This window comes from Nanorana parkeri, unplaced genomic scaffold (assembly GCF_000935625.1).
Source record: "Nanorana parkeri isolate BGI_ZX_2015 unplaced genomic scaffold, ASM93562v1 scaffold2177, whole genome shotgun sequence".
Classification (NCBI taxonomy): domain Eukaryota; kingdom Metazoa; phylum Chordata; class Amphibia; order Anura; family Dicroglossidae; genus Nanorana; species Nanorana parkeri.
The window spans coordinates 87,127-105,919 of NW_017308445.1; the positions used below are offsets into that span (position 1 = coordinate 87,127).

At 40.0% G+C, this 18,793-nt stretch overlaps 1 protein-coding gene across 1 annotated transcript in view; it reads left to right on the forward strand.

Annotated features, from left to right (window-relative positions):
• Positions 1-14,523, forward strand: part of SEC31B (SEC31 homolog B, COPII coat complex component) — a 77,618-nt gene extending 63,095 nt beyond the window's left edge. The window contains exons 24-27 of the mRNA XM_018572931.1: positions 3,698-3,841; positions 3,937-4,056; positions 12,417-12,488; positions 13,723-14,523. Coding sequence (XP_018428433.1) covers positions 3,698-3,841; positions 3,937-4,056; positions 12,417-12,488; positions 13,723-13,902 — 516 coding nt within the window. The 3' untranslated portion in view covers positions 13,903-14,523. The remainder of the gene's footprint in view (positions 1-3,697; positions 3,842-3,936; positions 4,057-12,416; positions 12,489-13,722) is intronic.
• The last annotated feature ends 4,270 nt before the right edge of the window (positions 14,524-18,793 follow it).

Below are 18,793 nucleotides of genomic sequence, written 5' to 3' on the forward strand. Positions count from 1 at the left end.
AGCGAGGATGTAACAAAAGGGTTTACAACTTAGGATAAACTGGAGAGGACTATGTATATCAGCAGAGGCCTCCCCAACCAGGCTTCTGCATTATATTCTGCACAATGAGTAATTAGTTCATTTTGGCCCTGTAAAGATCATGGCTGTTAGTGCTTCCTGTGGAAGAAATCCCCAGTAAGCCACACTGTTGAAGATGCTCAGGATATCTTTTCACTGTGGCCTTCATCTTTGCCTGTGCTCTCACACATTAAAGCTTTTGGCTTTCTTAGAAGGCCTGGCTCGGAATCAGCTGCAGGCTGAGCTCACCACAACAGGATTAGCTCCTCGTTAAAACTTTCTCCTTTTATGTGGCCTTGTTGGAGGGAATCTGTCCTGTCTACGTGGCTTCGCCAAGGAGGAATAAAGTGCTCCTATCCCAATCTGACTCATGTCATAGGACTTTCTATTTTGTCTCCCGTTACCCCTTCTGCAAATCCAGCATTATAAGGCAGTTTTCTGCACTTCAGTCACTATCGTGACTCCTCCTGCTGCTGTGTAATACGGGTGGCAAAGTCAATGTATTCTCTGCCTCGTGTGAAATGCTTTGAATACATTTCAATGCACAGGAAGCTGGCAGAGTGTGCTTCCCCTTGCATGGGCAGATAATGAAATAATGTTGATAATTAATGATACCATCACTATTCTCACTTTCTTTCTCACTTCCAGACAATGTGAGAGTTAGGCTTTATATCGGCACCTGTATATACATAGGCAGTGTTTTAATCTTAGCTTGTAAATGTTAGTCTAAAGAACACAAGATCTACAAAGCACTAATAAAGCATTCAGCAAATGTAAAGCGTATCTAAAGCCAAGAACAAAAATGTCATATATTGCGGGATACTAGTCCTTTAGATGCTGCATTAGTTTTTTATTCAGGCTTATTTTCTCTCTTATTTTTATCTGGTGATCCTGCCAATAACACATTTCCTGTCCTAGGGTGACAACCTTATCACTATAAAATAAGGGAGATGTTCTGTAGTTCAGAGAAGAGAACAAGTACAAAGGGATATTAGATTTTGGCAGGATCAAAAGGTATTTTCCATTATTTACGTGATAATTTCGAAAGTCTGAAGAAAGAAAACAAATGCAGCCACCAGAACTGAGGACTGCTAATGTTCAAGATAATAAATGTTGTTTTGGGGGTTTAGATATCCTTTTAAAGCTAATTCTTGAAGCGCTTAAAGCACCCTTAAGTTCCAGTCTAAGAACACTGAATGCACTGTTCGTGTGGGGAATGCTGGGTGCTTTAACCCTTTTGCTGCCATGCCCTCTGGAACATTTTGTACCTAAGCTGGCCACATCATTTTTGCAATTGTTCCCATTGATTTGATTTTCAACTGCTGCGTTGCTAGCGTTTGTAAAAGACCCCCCAAACCATATATTTTCTGAAAGCGCAAGCCCGGTAGAATAAAAAGATGGTGCTACTAAATTTGTTGTCCCTGCAATAATTGCACAAAATTTTCTCAAATTAATATTAAACCGATAAAAATACACAATTAAATCGATAAAGCACACTAGAATCAGTATCCGTGCACAAAAAAAAAAAATTCTGACTAAATCTAAAAGATAAAACTGTATTCAGTTAATAAATAACAAATATTTTGACATTTTAAATTGCGCCTTTTTGCGAAAAGGTAAAAAAATGAAAGGAAAGCAAAACTGTAAATAAGCGACTTGTGTTAAAAATTGTTTTTTCGCTGTGTTGGTGTTTGTGTTGTGATACCTTGTGTTGCAATTTAATATACGCCTGTATCATTTTATCACAACGCACAGCAATGCTTCACAAAGCTGCCACGGTTAAATTAATGTTTTTTTAAAAAGAGAGAAAAATCATACACTGCGATGCGTTCTAACAACACACTGCAGCGCATGTGCATGGCGTACACCACAATATGGTGCACGTGTATGTTATGTGTGGGGAGGAGGGGGAGGGTTTGTGTTTTTTTGTGTTCTCAAGGCTTCCCATTCATTCAGAAACTGTTGATGGTAAAATATTTACTATCAACAGGTTCTGAATGGGGAGAAGCCTCTGTAGTAAGTGCTACAACCTATTCAGAAAGTCATGAATGAACAGGAAGTGATGTAAATCACATTCTGTTCATTCATAACTGGGGACACATAGCTCTACGTGTCCCCAGTTATTTACAAACACTGGAGTGATCAGACGATCACTCCAGTATTTGTCCTTCTTGCAGAGGATCGGTAAATGTCACTGATATTTACCGATCCTCCGTTCGGCCACGCACACAGCAACTGTCAACCCGGAAACTGACAGGATGACAGCGGCTGCTCTCTCCTCCACGCTGGGCGGCTCTCATGCCCCGCCGGCCATTTCTATTCGGGATCCCTGTTGCCTCAGCCCCTACAAGCGGGGGAGAGCAGCGGGGATACGTGGAGTCACGGATCCCTGGAGCGGCTCCAGGGAGGGATGAGTGGCTGAACATGCCGGCGGCCATCGGGGGGAATTTTTGTTAATAGCTGTCATCAGCGGCTTGTGAGGACCTGGGGAACAGTTCTGATATAAGTTCACGGTCGCTAACCATGACCATGAGCTTATAGCAGAACTGTAAATGGCACCGCCGTAGGGCATACTGAGCTGGCCAGCTGGGAACGTATGCCTTACGGCGGTGTCAGGGAAATGGTTAAACAGGTCTTTTGGCAGGCTTCAGCTAGGTTTTCTAATATTAAAGGCTTGTTTTAAGGCTAAAGTCAGTATTCTTATTGAGAACTCTTTTTAGCACTTACTAGCTGGAGCTGAAGGCTGTTTTAGTGGCTTCGAGAGAGCTGCTTGAAGCTTTTTAAATATTTTGCAACTGCTTTCTAAAATGATTTTTCAGAGTTGGCTTTACAAGCTGGATTTATACAGTGCCCCTGCCTTCATTTATTTTTTCAATCACAAAATTCAGGTGCCTTTTGGATGCCCCTCACCACAGCCTTAAAATATATTTTCGGTTATAGCTAAATTTCAAACTCCCCTACCCTCCTTGAATAATCTCCTTAACTATAGTGAGAGACCTTAGTTGCAGACAGGCCTTCGCTAGCAGTGGCTATGACATCACATGCTATGCACACCGATAGAGAAGAATGCATTTCCTGCTCGCATACACCAGAGTAGAGAAGGGCACAGCCATTATTTACTATGTACACCCATGGAGAAGACTGCATTTTCTGTTTACATGCACCAGAGTAGAGATGGGCACATCCAGTATTTACTATGTATACCCATGGAGAAGACTGCAATTTCTGTTCACATGCACCAGAATGGAGATGGGCACAGCCAGCATTTTCTATATCCATGCCTTGCTCATGCATGTTATTTTAGAATTATACCAGAACAAGCACTGCATTATTCATGGGCAGGCAGAGAAGTGAGAAGAGGGTCAAGTTTGCATCTGAAGTCTGTCAATAAAGTTGGGGAAAGTGAGGTAGTTAAGCATTTTGTGGATTTGTACTAAGTGGTTAGCGAATGTCTAGTCACCCTTTTAATATGCATATACTCTACTACTCAGTCAACATGACATGGTCCTGGGTCTGTCACCATTAAAATAGTATTATTACATTATAAGATGCCTATTGTTTTCAGTTCACACATTTCTTCCTCCTTTTAAAAACCCTCTAATCATTGCATTTCTTAAACATTTTTTCCTTTTCCATGTAGCCGAGTGCTTTCGTTCCTCCAGCTCCCATCACTGCTCCAGTGAAGAGCCTTCCCTCTGAGCCTGACCCCTTCCAGCCTTACCTTAGCAGCAGTCATGATGGTGGTCAGACACCCCCTGGTGCTCCTAAAGAAGCAAGCATACAGGTAGAATCCTAACAGAACTAGAGAACCCTCTTGAGTGTTTTTGCATTTAATGCACTAAGGATCATATTTCCTTTTTGTCAATTTATGCATTTCAGAGTTTGCATTGGCTGCCTGTAGAAAAAATAGAGAAGAAAGAATTACCCCCAGAGCATCTACCTCTCCAAAGAACATTCAGTGGACTTGTGCAGCGCTGCTCTTCAGTGGCATCAGACCCAGTACGTTATTCTACTCTTTGAATTGTTTCATAGCAATGTATAGTAATTTATTTTTGTTAGGTGTGTGCAGGTTTGTGTAAAAAAAAAAAAAATACAAAAAATTAACATGGCACAGCTAAATTTGCTCATTGCATATGCAGATTTTGAGATGCAGCCGTAAACTACAGCCACTGGCAGCACTGCAAAGTCTAAATGAGCCTCTCATTGAAAACCATGCACTCCGTATGTGGCTGATATCTTTTCTCAACAGCTGTTCTTCAGGGAGGGCAAATAAGGCTAAGCTTTTCTCTACTGTTAATATACAATTCTTTATATTTAAAGGAAATATGTGCCAAGAGAAACCTGGAGGATGTCATTGCTACCTTACTCTTCTGAAAATGCTAATTGCCTGGATGTCATGTTGATGTAATGTTGTTTCTCAGTCACTGACCTAGAACATGTATATGTAGACCAGAAGTTCTGACCTCCGTTTGACTTCATGTGCTGCATGCTTTATTCTAAGTCAGTGGCTCAGAAAGTCAAAGAAAGTCAAAGAATCCACATTACAGCCAGACACCTACAGGTTTGTTCACAAAGGGTGAAGAGTTTGGGGAAGGCAGGAGCAGAGAACAATCTAGGACAACATTCTCCAATTCAGCTCACTTTCCAGATCAGCTATGTTGTCCTAGATTGTTCACTTCTGCTGCCTTCTCCAAACTCTTCACCCTTTTGTGAATAACCCTGCTAGTATTCTAGAAGGATCCGCATTGGCAGCCTTCAGGTTTCTCTCAGCTTTGCTTTCCTTGAAAGGAAACCTGTTTTAAGAAAAACATCAGGGGCTGACATTGCTGACCTCCTGAAAATGCTGTCTTGCTTCATTGCAAGTATCCATCCTGTGACGTAAGAGTAAAGTCAGAACTCCTGATCTACATACTTGATCTGGGTCAGTGACTCAAAGTACTGTAGACTGAAGATCAGTATTAACAGCCAGGCAGCTAACATTTCCAGAAGGTGATGTCTAAGGATCATTCACACCGGATCCGTTACGTTGCGATACGTTTTTCAATGGATGCTAATGGGTGGGCACTGAAAAAATGAATGGGTGTGAATGGGGCTAGTTCACACAGTTACGTTGCGTTACGTTGGACTGAACAAAAAGTAGAACATGCGCAAAGGATCAGGTGTGAACTAGCCCCATTCACACCCATTCATTTTTGGTGCCATCTGTTGAAAAACATGTCGCAACACAATGGATCGGAAGGTACAATTGCAAGTCAACAGACCTTCCGTTGACTTGCGATTTCCTTCCAATTTTGGTGTGAATGCACCCTAAATGTATCTTCAAGCCCAGGTTTTCTTTCATTCAATAACAAAAAATATGGAAAACAAAGTATGTGAAAATAGGTAAGTAAGTAAGTTTAATATAGACACTGCAGTAATTAAGAATATGTGCTCCATAGAGATGTATTTTGATTTGTCTATTAATATAGTACTGAATGGGTTTTGCAGCTCCTAGAAGAGGCACAGTCTCTCAAGTAAAGACATACACTGCCTTTAATGCAACACTCTACTTGTTACCCTGTAACTTTCCCTCTATATATGTGCTACCGGATTTATAAAACGGGTCCTAAATCTGAACTGCTGAGAAACCGTACATATATAGGAGCTGTTTTACTTTCTAGAAGATTTGTAATTTTGCTTGAGTACTTAAAACTACATGATATCAAGACATTAGTAACATTTAGAATACTTTAAAACGTTTGGAATTATTTGGGGTAATACATAACTTCATTTAATTGCATTTTAGTTATGTCTGATGTTAGAATAGTTATTCCAAAGTGATATAATAAATTAAGTATTAAATGGTTTATGAAAAGGACATTTTGGCATCATTTATGGATAATGTGTAAATATTTCAGAAGATTGTATGAAATATATTCAAGTATATTGAAAGCTAAGTTGGCATATCCGGCCATTCCCCATCCATCTTGTGCATACAATTTCTATTTCTCATATACATTTGCCTGAGATTACTTGTATAGTAGCAGTGGTTGTCCACTTGGCCCATAAGGAAGCAGAGCAGGGGATTTTGTTAGTGGCCTTACCAGCATGATATACTTAACTGCTTCTCTGGGTCTTCCACTGGAAGGGAAGCGAAGGTGAAATACCTGGTCGATCCAGCTATAGGGAGGGCATGTGACCCACTTCCCTCCTTCCCACAGGACAATCCTGGTGCTTTGGAATTGGCCAGTTAGGCAACTAACCCTGTTAGATGAAGACGGTAGAGAGTCCCTAGCCTTCTGTAAGCTCAAAGTCATAATTTGAAGTTTACACAGTACTAATTCTCCTCCCTGCTCATAGCTTAGAAAAAAGTGTGTCAAACTAAAAAGGTGAAAGAGTGCAAAAGTGTCTTTTGAATGTTTCAGGGGCAACAACACTCCCCCTTTAGCAGGGCTTAGAATGGGACAAAATATACTATAATCAAAAGGATGTGTATATGATTTTATATACAAAAATCTCGGGGCTGGAATTGTAATTGGCAGCAGCATCTGAACGATTTGATTGAGCACAGAAACCCTAGCACCTCTTAAAGTATTTCTCTTCACTGCTGACAGCCAAACAAAGCAACATGGGAGCAAAGGAAAGAATATGCAGCATGTGAGGGTAGCATTTAACTGGGCTTGTTGCCTAGCCCTGCGTGGGTAAAACACAGTTCTCCCCAGGCCTGGTGTTAATGTGTCAGGTTTCTGCAATTTCAGTATTCATTGAGTCTGAGATCTTCCACTTTCTGGTAACAAGTCCTGCTCCTCCCCGACATATAAACAGGGCCTGCAGGAGGCAGCATGTTTAGTGGTCCCTGGTAGTTTTCAGCTTGTGTCATTTCTCCAACACACACAACCCATTTAACAAGTAGGTAGGGCATCATATCACAAAACATCTAATAAACGCTACTGGGAGGGCTTCTGCTTTTCTATTTGAAACGGAATGAAGTATAAGAGGAATATCATTAGGCTTGCTGATCTATAGAGATGCCTGAGGGAAGGGTGCATAGGTAAATCAGCAGGAAGGATGTGCCTTAGCAGGATGAATAATAACCTCTCAGCATGAAGAATGGCATGCAATAGATAGAGACAAAAGCTGGAAGTGAATATACGTGTACATGGGCCCCTAAACTGAGCAGAGTGTAATCATTGAGAAGTGGCCATGCCTCATTTTATCTGTACAATATCTCCCATTCACAAGACACATCTGTTCCGGTAGTGAGGTTGGGAAAAGCAGCATAATAGTGTTTGTGTATTCTGCTGAAAAGTTTTATATAAGCTTTTGTATTATCTGCTCAATTCCAAAAGAGTTTAGCACCAGCTTCTTCTTAAAGGAACTTATTAGTTGTCTGATGTTTTATGAGCTGTAATTTAGCTGCGTATATCTGAACAGCTAGCTCTGAAAAACTGCAGTTAAGCTATTTATTTTAATTTAACTGTAGTTTTGTTTTTAAATTGACATTTTGTACTTTATATTTCATGAAAAAGGAGCCCTCCATACAATGTACTAGAGTAGAGTATCAATTTATGCTCCTGAGTCCCACAGCAGCAGGGCTTAGGCCGCAATGTACAGGAGGGAGTTCTGTCTGATACCACCTACCTCTGCTTATCTGGTTTCTCTGGCAACTGCCACTGTGTATACAATGCACTCTTTCAAAATATTCGGCGAGTACACCCAGACTGGAGTTTAATTTTATGTTGATTTGACAGAAAATATCTAGTATACTTGAAGGGTTTTGTTTATCAATATACTGCTGCAAAGCATTATCATCATTACACTACCCTATTATTACTAAACTATTTGTTTGTCACAAGCTTAATCATTCCCACTTTTCTGACAGACTGGACATTCCCGAATGGGCAAAAGTGGGACTGAAGTATCTTCACTCATTATATGATAAGGGGGCATTTTCATCCTTTAACTCTTATAAACATGTCCACAACCTCCCAGATATGTTCTAGTGTAAATGCAGTATATACATATCTGACATACAGCCACAACCCAGTTTGTTACCCTCCAGACTCTACCCATAGAAACTATTCTTCTTTCTCCTGGCCACACAAAACTAATTTCCAGAACTTACACCATCCTCACGCAGCCACTGTTCTTGACTTTACAAACTCAGAAACCAGTGGTGTAGAGACATTCCAGATTGATGTACAGGATTGGAAAGTATTCTCCAATTCCTATTTTGTTTATGCTCGTCTCGTCTAGAGACAAACTTATCCAACAGTTCTTCCATAGAATGTACTTCACACTACAAAGGTTGTCTAAAATGGGTAAGCATGACACACCTATGTTTCACAAATGTCAGTTTGCACAGGGCAATTTGACACACATGGTGTTGTAGTACCCTATTGGTTAGCAGTTACAAATTTCATATATGCTAACTTCTACATTCGCAATATCCATAACTCCAAGAGATGTTTACTAGATCCCCTGGGAGTCGTTGAAGAGTTTTGCTAAAAAGCACTTTGTCTTTGCATGTTTATGAGGGAAAAAAACAAACATACACTGGAAGAAGACTGCTTTTATAAGACTCGGAGGAAAAAATAGGGTGGTAAACCAAATATTACCACTGTATAGGCTAACATATTTATTGATTATAGGTATTTATATAGTGCCGACAATTTACGCCGCTCTTTTACATAGTTTCAAATTCACATCAGTCTCTGCTCTCAAGGAACTAACAATCTAAGGTCCCTATCTCACATGCATACATACAGGGCCAATTTAGACACGAGCCCCTTAACTTTCCAGCATTTGTTTTGGAGTGTGGAAGGAAAGCGGAATACCCGGAGGAAACCCATGCAAGCACAGGTGAACATGCAAACTCCTTGCAGATAGTGACCTGGCCCGAATTTGAACCAGGGACACCCCAGTGCTTTAAGGCTGAAGTGGTATGTGCTGCCTATTTGAGGCCACAGGCTGCCCTAACAAATTTTAAAAAATATAGGTGGATTTGGTTGGCACTGCGACATTCCCAGGCATACCTCTTAATTACACTTGTTTATAAATCACATCCTCTGCTCTACCACAGCTTAAAATACATCAAGAAACAAAGATGTTGGGTGTAGTATTTACAAATTCTTTATTGGTATATTTTTTAGCCATAGTTGTTCAAAGTTCAGTTGGTTTCTGTCTTGTCTTTTTTTTTTTTTTTCCATTATAGATGACATTGTTTACGAGCATAATTCGTTCCGGAAACATGCTTGTAATCCAAAGCGCTTGTGTATCAAAGTGAATTTCGTCATAGGAAATAATGGAAATTCAGATGATTTCATTCCACAACCCAAAAATATTCATATAAAAATTATTACAATACTGTACAAAATATAAAGACAAATAAATCAATTACCGGTACCTTCGTGGCTGCTGTGAGGGGGACAGGAGAGAGGGGGATTATTGTGTAGGACGACTTTCACTATCACTAGCGGAATCACTGCTATCTCTTGACTCAATGGAAAATGTTCATTTCGTGAAACTGTAACAAGGAATCTATCCAATGTGACATTGCATTGTCGTTAAACAGACTCATCGCTCGCACTGCTACAGCCTTATTCGGGTGGTGCTTTTCTACAAAATGTTGCTCTTATTGCAAGACATTGCTTGTATATCAAGGCAACATTTTTCAGAAATGTTTGCTTGTCTTGCAAAACACTCTCAAACCAAGTTACTTGTAAACCAAGGTATTACTGTATTCACATTTATCCACATATAGCAAAATAATATGCAATCCAGACAGCACCTGCTACACTCCACGGAAAACATCCCTGGTGGATAAACATCATAGCCAATACCTCTCTGCCAAGCTAAATTAATTATTTACTTTTTCAGCATCCTAGAGAGAGCAAATCACAAATGATATAGAGAATGCGGAAGTGTTAAATGCATTCCTTTCCACAGTGTTTACTCGCAAATAAAGATGTTTTTTCTGAACATAACAAGACTGTGAGTAGCAGTGTGCAATATACCGCAGTGGTTGGTAGAAGTTGGGTTTTGACAAGGACTAGAAAAACTTAATGTGAATAAATCCCCTGGACCAGATAACTTACACCCATGAGTACTTAGAGCTAAGATAGGTTATAGCGAGACCGTTGTTCCTAAATTTTAAGGATTCCATAATGACTGGAGGAGCACCAACTGATTGGCGTAAAGCAACTGTTGAACCAATGTTTAAAAAAGGCTTAAGATGTGTACCTGGCAATTACAAAATGGTCAGCCTAACCATCCATAGCATGCACATTATTTAAAGGAATGATAAAGGACTATATTCAAGAATTTGCCTATGGTCATGATATCATAAGTCATATCCTAACAACCAGCATAGATTCATGAAAGACCGTTCTTGCCAAACCAATCTTTTAGTGTTCTATGAGGCGGTAAGTGGCCACTTAGATGGAGGCAAGCCAGTGAACGTAGTGTACCTTGATTTTGCAAAAGCATTTGATACAGTATGCATAAACATTTAATATACAAGCTAAAATCTTTGGTGATTAAACAAATGGTGTGTGCATAGATATAGAGAACTGGCTACGGAAACATGTCCAGAGAGTATTGATAAATGGATTGTTTTCTTATTAGTTGGTTGGCAGTGGCATACCCCAGGGTTCTGTCTTATGGCCATTGCTGTTAAACTTGTTTATTAATTATATTGGTTGGTAGGTATTAATAACAATATTTTAATATTTGTGGACAACACCAAAATTTGTAATGTGATAAACTCGACAAAAGACATGATAATATTACAGGAATACCTGGATAAAATAGGAGAGTGGTCAACTACATGGCAGATGAATGAGGTTAAATATTGAAAATGTAAAGTTATGCACTTTGGTGTAAAATATTTACATGCCAGGTATTTATTAATGGGAGTTCTTCTAGGGGAATCAGAGGTAGAAAAAGATTTAGGGGTCCTAGTTGACAGACTTAGTAACCACATGCAATGCCAGGCAACAGCAAATAAGGCTAGATCGATAATTTGCCCCTTTACAAAACACTGGTTCATTCGCATATTGAGTATGTGGTTCAGTTTTGCTCACTGTTCCACAGAAAGGATGTCCTTCAGCTGGAGAGAGTCCAGAGAAGGGCAGTGAAACTAATAAAGGGGTTAGAGGGCCAAGGCTTTAAGAAAAGACTCCAAACATTAAACTTGTACACTCTGGGCAAGAGGAGATTAAGAGGGGACATACTAGTAATGTACCAATTGTTTTAGTGTTAGTTCAATCAAGAAGACAAGAGACCACCACCTGAAAGTGGACAAAAAAAGGTTTAATCCAAAACTGCAAAAGCGATTATTTACTGTAAAGCTTGCCATACATCTATAGATTATCACGCAGTCATGTATAAAGCTGGTCGTACACCTATAGATTTTCTATGGTCAGATGGAAAAAGTGCATCAGATTCCTCCATCTACACAAAACTCAGTGGATGGAGGAATCTCCCATTGGGCCAAGCTTCAGTATCTTGCTAGTCGGCCCCGCTGGCTCTCAAAATGCCTGAACAGTCTGATTGGATGCCGGCATTGTTCAGGTATTAAGGGCCAGCAGGACCGATTAGCAAGATACTGAAGCTTGGCCCAGCGGGAGATTCCTCCATCCACACAGTTTAGTGTAGATGGAGGAATCTCTTACACTTTTTCCATCTGACCATAGAAAATATGCAGATAATCTATAGGTGTATGGGCAGCTTATGAGTGGTAAAATTGTGGACCTTGCCTCCCCAGGCAATGGTTTCAGCTAAGAGTGTCAACTCCAAGAACCTTTTTAGATGCTTTCTTTAGAGAGCATTATATTCAGGGTACAGGTACTCTTAGTAACTTTCAGTCACTCACTCACTCACTCACTCACTCACATGGGTTGAACTCGATGGACATGTGTCTTTATTCAACCTCAATGACTATATAACAACAATGGAGAAAAAAACAAAAAAGCGCCAGAGAGGACTGCTCAACCAGTACAAACCAATGTACACATGAATAAAATTAGAATCAAAGTCTGTTTGGAAAGTAATATTGGAGTTTAAGGCAAAGCCATTGAAGAAAAGTATATCCTATAGTAAAAGTGAACATCAGGGAGGGCCAAATCGTCCGTCCTTAAAAGTATAGCATATAAACATATCCACAGTTTAAATATAAAAGGGGATTTGTAGTAATCTAACTGTTGGAAATGACATGCTGGTATCCAAAAAAAAAAGGTTAAAGTTCTTCAAAAGAAAGTGTGACTGATGCCTTTTATAAACTTTAAAAGTTGAAAACTAGACAAATGTGATTTGTTCAGGCTTATTTCTCAAAACAATTTGTGACTGTATAAAATATATTGTTTTGTTTTTTTTGCCAGAAAACTAAAAGAAAACTTGAAGACGCTTTGCATAGGTTGGAATGTTTATATGACAAGCTGAGAGAAAATTCTGTAAGTATGAACTGCTGTGAAATTCAGATCTTACATGTCCTCTTTTGACGAGGTGACATTTAAGCCACTTTATAGACCACCGCTCTCCTTCTCTCCAGCTTGTGGGTGCACTCTCCTCTGGGGTGTGCTCCTCCCATACACTTCATTAGTTTGTGACAAAGCTGCACACCGCCTACTTGAAGTTAAAATCAACTTTTTAACTCACTATTTGGTGCTTGAAAAAAACTGACTAACTGCTATCAGGAAGCACTTCGTCCATCCCCTAATGCACCATACTGTAGTGTCACTATCACTAATTTGCATTCCCTGAATGGTGCATTAAATAACAGTTACTAGGGATGTTCAGTTACCAGTATCTGTACCGGTGCCGATACTTGGCATTTTCACGAGAACTACCAGGGTTGCAGCTGCGACGGGGCTCTGGCGCTCCACCACTGTCCTGAAATCATTAGTCTGTATTGTTTTGGGGGAAAAAATGTTCTAGTGTTATCGATAATTGGTATCTTTGAGTACTTGGACAAGTATCGGTACTTGTACTTGGTTTAGAAAAAATGGTATTGGTGCATTCCTAGAAAGAAAAAAAATATAGATAGATATAGATAGATATAGATATATCTATATCTATCTATACATATATATAATCTCTATATCTCTATATATATATCCCTATAGCCAATGCTCCTTAAAAATGACAGCTGCCTTCTAACTTTTGAGTTTTTCTCTAGTCTAGTCTTTCAATGAAGCTGGAAAAGTATTGGTACTTTTACAAAGTACGGTACTTGGTATCTGTGCATCCCTAACAGTTACACATTAATACCTACTGTATATACACCTTTAATATACCTACAGTCATGGCCGAAAATATTGGCACCCCTGTATTTCTGTCAGATAATGCACCACTTCGCACAGAAAACTGTTGCAATTACAGATGTTTAGGCATGCTCATGTTTATTTCTTTTGTTTGTATTGGTATGAAACAAAAAAGTGGAGAAAAAAAAATCCAAATCTGACATATTCCACGTGCAGTGTGGTAGTGATATTTTTTAGACAGTGCAGTCTGGAGCATTCTTCTCAATGACACGCCTGGCAGAGTCTTCATGGTGCCCACATCTTTATTTTTATAATGGGCCTTTGGTGGGTTTAGAAAAAAGCTGAAGTTAAAGTGAAATAAGCCTTGACGGTCTTCCTTATAATGCTAATGTTTATGTTTTATGCTGTCCTTTCTCCCTACCAGCTCACTCCGAATATCCTGAATGGACTACATGAAATCGCCCATTACGTGGAGAGCCGAAATTACCAGCAGGGTCTTGTTGTCCATGCACAGGTTGTCAGCAGCAGCAACTTCAGTGAAGTCTCCAGTTTTATGCCCATATTGAAAGTCCTTATGACTATTGCCAGTAAGTTGGGCGTGTAAAACCAGAAAGCCTTTTGGACACTGCTATGGTTGAATTACCCGTCTTTGGCACAGGTGCCGCTCTCCTCATACCTGTGTGCTCGCTCATACACATACATATGAGGTGTGCACTGCATACTTCTGCGGCTTCTTAAAGATCCTTTTCCATTTTTTTCTTTTTTCTTTTCTCAGCTGAACAAGTAACCAACATAGAGCCATCTTGATAAAGATGGCCTTGCGTATCAGCCATAAAAGTTGTGCCTTGTTCGTGCCAATTAACCACACAAGGCTGTATGTTAAATCGCATAAAGGAACATAAATTAAAGACCGCTATCATAAGACAATCTTTATACCCCTTTCTCCAGTGTGTGGTGTAAGCCTTTTATGCTAAAGGATATTGAAGACGTGAATAGTTACTCGACAGCTGTTTTTTTTCCCCCCCTAACTTTATACAGGGCTTTTGTTTGGTTTAGGTTCTTGGTGTGGCTTCAGCTAGCTATAAGCATTATTATTGAAGAACTCCACCTGAAACTGCTTAGCTAAGTGAGAACAATGATGAGGTGGTATGTACTTTGTATGTAAACTTATCTCTACAGCTTCATTGTATAGATCAGGATCTGTGAGGTTATCAATTGTAACTCTTCTGACATTGGCTGTCAGTACTACACCATCCCCATTCACTACAGTGGGGTATCCTGTAATACACCAACGTGTAGACTGCCAGGGAGCTTCACAGCGGAGCTGCAGAGGTCAACAGTATACACAGAGTTCCCACTGAAGTAAATTCTCTTATTGAACAGAATTCCATTATCTGCTTGCATTGTCTTTGATGGGGAAATGCTGTTCCTCAGCAGGAGCAGGGTCCTTGGATCTTTTTTTAAATAATATTTGCTGCTTACAAATTTATGACCAGCGGTGTGAAAACCTTATTTTTATTTTTAAACCTCAGTTTAAATAATTCTTATTTAATATGGTGTGGTTGTACTATAAAAAAAATGCTCAGGTAGCTATTATATTGTCCTTTGTTTAAATTATTTGTGTTATTTAACATACGTTTATGAAAGCACAATATACTGAATAAATAGACCATGAAAAGGTTGCGCAGTAGATATCAGGCTTGCAGTGTCTGAGGCACCAAATATTTCAGTTTGTGTTTACATACAGCATTGCAGTGAGTCGGGTACTAGTGGACTACATTTAAATGGCTGGAATTACTGAAACGCATGAGTTCTGTTTATTAAAGGGGAGACATAACATTCGTTTTTATTTTTGCAAGTTTGCATTGATGGTCTTCAAATAATAAAAGAACATAGAGCAGGTAAAAGAAAATGATAAACCAATATTTAGGTCCGGGGTAGGTAACCTAGGCACTCCAGCTGTTATGGAACTACAAGTCCCATAAGGCATTACAAAACTCTGACAGCCACAGGCATCACTCTCAGAGGCATATTGGGATTTGTAGTTTCACCAGAGCTGCCTAGGTTGCCTACCCCTGATTTTGGTCAATTCTGTTGTAGCAGACATTTGGACAGCACACTAACTTTTCCTACGTAAACAAAGCGGACCATTTGGATATGATATTTTAGTTGTAAGTGGAGTCTGGCAGGCTTCTTTTCTTGGACTGTGTTCCATTATCCAGCTACATGATCTAGAATACAAAATATATTTGATAAAATCCAAAAGGGAGGGTGGGAGGACGTCATAGTGGTCATAGTGGTCACAGTAGGTATGCAGCTCGGGAACTCCAGCATAGAGCTCTCACCAATTGAGATTAAACTGTTCGGTGAAATAACTCTCCAGTAGCATCAGTCTTGGATGGGCTTACACCTAAAAGTAATCATGCTGCCTTATTCTTTTATGTTTCTGCGCTGCACCATGCAAGTCAGATTCATATTTTGAAGGTATAGGCCTCAGAGATTGGCCACCCTGTCTAAAAGCGTGGCGGAATGCACTGGATCGTATCTTGGCCGGATACTGCGTTCATGGGTGGAAGGGGTCCTGACGGTGTATTGAAGTCAATGGCACCGCAGCCATCGCCTGCACCCGGATGCATGGCACATCAATGTCTGTGTTCCGGTTCGGTGCAGTCAGAAAAAAAATTTCTGACTGCACCAGACCGGAACGCAGGCATTGATGTGCCATACGTTCGTGTGCTGGGGATTACACCACAGCCGAGGGGTGTGGCTGTGGTGCCATCTCCATGCCCCCTCCCAACGCAGGGAGCTGGCCGGGATGCAATCCAGTGCGTTCCAGCACCAAATCGGGCCGGAACACACTGGTGTGAACCAGCTCCTAAATGTCTCAGATCCAAAAAATTCCTCTAGCTGTAATTTACATGTGTACGCATGTACATGTATTTACACACGTTTAGATGTATCCATGTGTAAATTACTGGCTATGGACGCAGATTTGGATATTTTGATATTGCAGATACTGACGCAGCGCACTTTTACTGTTGTAAATGCAGCCTTGTGCATGGGCACATAGCATACAATAGTGCTGCACTCAGATCTGACTATACGATTTACAGATCTGTCTGCAGCATTTTTTTTACATTCGTGTGCATGAACCCTTATAGGATGGGATTTATCGAGAATGTGGTGGAGTGAATAACCCTCAACTGGGAATGTGGCCCTTGAGTCCTGTCAATAGAATCATGCTTTTTCACTGACCACTTCATTTGTATTTTCATAGGAAGCATTTCAGTCCCAGTTCATGATATACTGAATAATAATCCCATTTAACTTGACAGTTTAATGTTTAAGACGTTTCACTGCTCAGCCAAGTAGCTTCCTCAGCTCTAGAGATTGTCAGGTACATACTCCATCATAAATGCTGGCATACATTCTTGACCATCCTTAAAGTTGGGCAAGCTATTTGGTTGAACAGTGAAAAGTCTTAAACATTTCAGAGCAGGTCCAGTTGAATGTGACAATCTACAACAAAGTATAGTAGGAGGCATGTCTTGAAGCTGTTATGAATGCGCTGCTGATCGTAGATCTCTGCTGTTCAGCAAAGGCAAATTCCCCCAACTTATCATTACTTCAAGGACCCTGATTACCCTGGCATAGCTTACCACCTGACCTCACAATAGGGCTGCTGCGGCAAGGAAACTACTGAGGGGTTTGTAGTTGTATCCGCTCAAAATGTTTAAAGCTGAACTCCAGCCCTACTATCAGTCTTGCAGTTGTACAGGTTCCTCTCCTTTACTGAAATTGCTTATTTTACTGCACACTGTAAGCTTTTCACAGTGTACTTCAAAAAAAGCAGTGAGCAGAAAAATCCTTTTTGCATAATGTCTCCCAAGAGCCTGCCTCCTGCTTGCTTCATGACTAAAGGAGTATTGCTATGATAGGTACAGCACCCTGCTAGTCCATCCCACCATCCTTGATCTGCCGGCATTGTATAGAGAAGCACAGAAACCTAGTGATGATATAACTGGATCTAAAATAGAGTAATGTAATGAAAACCAGTTTATTGAAAAATTTTATTAGCATGGTAAAACCAAGGAAGGCAAAATATAAGCGGATTAAACCTTAGCTTTAGTTTTCCTTACACAAGTTATGAAAATGAAACCTGCTCTTATAAATTAGGCTTGGTCTGTGACCCCAATTTTCAAGAGCAATAAAACAGCTGTTTTCATGCGCAGATGTTTTCCAGTTTGTTGGCAAATCCTGGTGTTCAGACACCTATTTACTTTTGTGTGGGGGAACAGGCTGCATATTTATAAAGATTGACGTAACGTAAAATGACACTAACATGTTACATCTTATGATATTTTAGCAATTGGGTTTTGATCTAATTTATTGAAAACCAAACCTAAGATGTTAATCATTCTGACCACATTGTATAGTAGGGAATGGGAGCTTTGATGTTGGTGTTTACTTTCCTGCAGCTCCACGTTTTATTATTCAGACATAATGGTGCTCTGAGTGTTCTTATATATGAAGGTACAGGCTTTTGTTGTTGCTTCGATTGAGCAGGTATCGTCAGAATGGAGACTTCTTCTGGAAATCATTTCTATTCTAGTTTTCATAAGCTTTTAAGGAACATTTTGCTCTAACTTGGAGTGGCTAACGGTTCATACCGACTTGTGTCATTGTCCAGATAAACCACTGAAAACGATGTTGTGAAGAGTCATATATGCTCATTCTGTCTAATTGCTCCAGGAATTCAGTTTTTGCAGTAGCAACCAATAATGGTGTATGTTGATTTGACGCTTGAAATGTGAAGGAAAGGCCAAAGCTGAAAGATACATATTTTTAGCACCCAAGACCACGTATATGTGGTGATTGATGCTGCCCTAGTATGACTGCATCTTCTACCTTGGGCATTAAGTATCTCCAGTCGTGAAGACCAGAGGAGATCCTCACATTGAGAGGTTTTCTGCAGGATGAAAAAAAAAGATTGATCTTGTGAATCAGATCAAGTATAGGCAATCCTATTCTGTGTGCTAAAATGTATCTGGTTGCCCCATACAGCACCGCCATGCCATTGAATATAGCCCTCATTGTGCTTAGGGACGGGTTCCTCATTAACAAACTGATCCTGAACTACATGTATACTTTTATTCTGTGCCCTTGTGGCTATGAAGGGATTTTCTCCAGCAGGCTTTTGGTTAATGCAGACATTTGCAAACGTTTCTAAGATAGGTGTTACCTAGATTTGTCATGGAAGGTCATTGCATGCCATGAAGCATTTTCAGACCATAGGCAATAATCTTTTCTCAGTGTACATTTCTATTAGATGGCGTTTAACTTTCCAGTTAAACAATACTACATTGCATCTGAATCTACACCCTTCTTCTGCCAGTCAAATCCTTGCCCAAGGTTTACCCACCTAGTTGCAAAATGTACTGAGGGGAATTTATCAAACCTTGGAGCAGACAAAATCTGGAGCAGTTGCCCATGGC